The sequence below is a fragment of the Mandrillus leucophaeus genome, unplaced genomic scaffold (assembly GCF_000951045.1).
Source record: "Mandrillus leucophaeus isolate KB7577 unplaced genomic scaffold, Mleu.le_1.0 Scaffold345, whole genome shotgun sequence".
NCBI lineage: Eukaryota > Metazoa > Chordata > Mammalia > Primates > Cercopithecidae > Mandrillus > Mandrillus leucophaeus.
The window spans coordinates 722,048-724,442 of NW_012103643.1; the positions used below are offsets into that span (position 1 = coordinate 722,048).

The 2,395-nt window shown below is 53.1% G+C and overlaps 1 protein-coding gene across 1 annotated transcript in view; it reads left to right on the forward strand.

The window, feature by feature from the left end:
* The first annotated feature begins 1,258 nt into the window (after positions 1 to 1,258).
* URB1 (URB1 ribosome biogenesis 1 homolog (S. cerevisiae)) overlaps positions 1,259 to 2,395 on the forward strand; it is an 82,535-nt gene continuing 81,398 nt past the window's right edge. The window contains exon 1 of the mRNA XM_011989048.1: positions 1,259 to 1,497. Coding sequence (XP_011844438.1) covers positions 1,356 to 1,497 — 142 coding nt within the window. The 5' untranslated portion in view covers positions 1,259 to 1,355. The remainder of the gene's footprint in view (positions 1,498 to 2,395) is intronic.

A 2,395-nucleotide genomic window follows, 5' to 3' on the forward strand; every position in this document is an offset into this window, starting at 1 on the left:
AGCTCATATCTGCTGGGGGTGACACCCTGTCTCTGACCTGCCTACAACAGACATCTCCACAAGCACAATAATCTTGTCAGGACAGAGGCTCAGCGTCAACACACATGCTTTTTCTACCAGAAACTCTACAACCCCAACAGGCCACAAAAGGCCACATCCTCAGATGTTCAAAACATATCTGCTTACAGAATATGAAACACTATTTTCTTAGACTAGAGGACAACCTGATGGAGAATTTCAGTAATCACCAAGTTACTTATCTAATGCGCTGGTTCATGATTTATTTGGACACATACCCAAGTATTGATGAAGTCGTATTAAAATATGTACCAGCCAGTTTTTACTTATTCATTTTTACTTTCATTTTATTTCAGAGCATTTAATGCGGTTCACAAGTCAATAACATCTTCCAAAAACACACTGTATTGTTTTCCTCGTTAAAGCAGTTTTTCATACATTGCATCATTTTCTGTTCATAACAGTCCCAAAGACTGGATAGGGTTGGCTTTGCTGTCTCCATTTTAATGGCAGGAACTTAGATGTGGAGGCCTTATGCTGTCCAGGAAGGGGTTTTACAGATGTTACTTCGTTTGGTCTTCTCCCACCCTGCACGGCACAAAGAGCCCATCCGTTTGGGGAAGTCTGGGGTGGAGGACAGTCTGGAGTGACATCCTACCAGACCAGTCGATCTGGTTCGGGCTGTGACATAAGCTAGGGGTCGAAGTCAGGGGCACCCGCAGAGGGGGACCTGCCCGGCACCTAGCCAAGGCGAATCCGCCTTCCCTGCCAGCCACCCGGGTCTCGAATTGGCAAAGTATCGAATCCTGTTTGTGTGTGTGAAGCAAGCTCTTCATGCGACACCGTCAGGGCGACCTCGGGTCAAGAACTACTCATTGTGCTGCTTGTATGCGCCGGGGCACGTGTCTTCGCGGACCGGCCGGGCCAGGAGTGAAAGGTCTGGGAGTTCTTCCTGCCAAGAGCACCGGAGAGAGCCACCGGGATCAGGAGCGCGCCCCAGTGGACCCCAAACCCCGCAGCCGGGGGAGGGGAGTGTCGTGGAGTGTCCGCTCGCCCCATGCCGCGACCGAGCCAACCGGGACAGGAAACTCACAGGGAGACCCACGACTCTGGATTCCCGCCGGCCTACCCCTTCCACAGGCCACGCCCCTTCCGCCGGTCCCGGCCTCCCGCGGGCCTGCGCCTTCCGCCTGCGTTTCCCCGAGCCCCGCCTCTTCCGCTATCCCCACCCCTTCCTGGCCCATGTGGTCCTGAAGCGCGTGTCGAGTGTCTGTGCTGTTGCTGCTGCCGGGACCCCTCAGGTGTGTCGTTTCCGTCGCGCTTCCGCCCTGTCGGCCATGGGGGTCTCCAAGAGGAAGGCCTCGAGCGGCCAGGACGGCGCGGCTTCCTCCGCGGGCGCAGCCAAGCGGGCCCGCAAAGAAGAGCTCACGGGTGTGCGGTTCAAGGCTCAGCTGAAGGACCCGCAGGGCCCGGGGCCAGGTGAGTCCGGGGCGGCAGGCGCAGGATCAGGAGCACAGGCTGGCGAGGCGGCCTCCGTGTGCCAGGCACAACCTCTCTTTTCTGCAGCTTTCGGGTCACCTGGGCTCAGTAGCAAGCCTCTGGTTTGCAGAAAAGTGGCAAGCCTCTGGTTTGCAGAAAACTGAGGTTCAGGACTGCTCTGTACTTCCTTGCTCTGGACTGTCGGCGATAGCGAGGGGGCCCCGACTTGCTTGATTGGGACCGTTTCATGTTACAACACATTTATTTCCGTTGCCCAGGCAGCATCCCTCCGCTAGCTCTAAATTTTATTGCAGTTGTCAGGGAAGTAAATGAAGTGTCCTTCTCTGTTGAGTCCTTACCGAGTCAGCTCAGGACGGTTCATGATACACTTTGCTACTCCTTGGGGCGTCAGCACCGTTTTTTCAAGAGCTTCCATCCCCCAACACTCATACTGACTTGATAACTTGTAACAGGCTGCTGGAAGCCACCACAGCTACTTGTCAGTTTACCAGGAATGGGCCAATGACTGAGATGGAGTCGACTCTATAATTACACTTTTTGTAAAGTGTGACCATCCTTCACGACTACTTTTAATCGTTTGGAAAGTAACATGGTTTGGGAAAAACGCAATTGAACGTGTTGCCATGTGGAAGCATTGCTCTAACGTAAAACAGGGGCAGTTTTTCTCTCAGGATAAATAAAGTATTAAATTAATGGCCAAAATAGCTTCAACTTCAATTTTTGTCCTGATTTTTTTTTTTTTAAACAGACAGGGTCTTGCTGTGTTGCCCAGGCTGAATGAAGTGCAGTGGCACAATCATGGCTCACTGCAGCCTTGAACTTCTGGGCTTACGCTGTCCTCCCACCTCAGCCCCCCAGGTAGCTGACACTGTAGGTG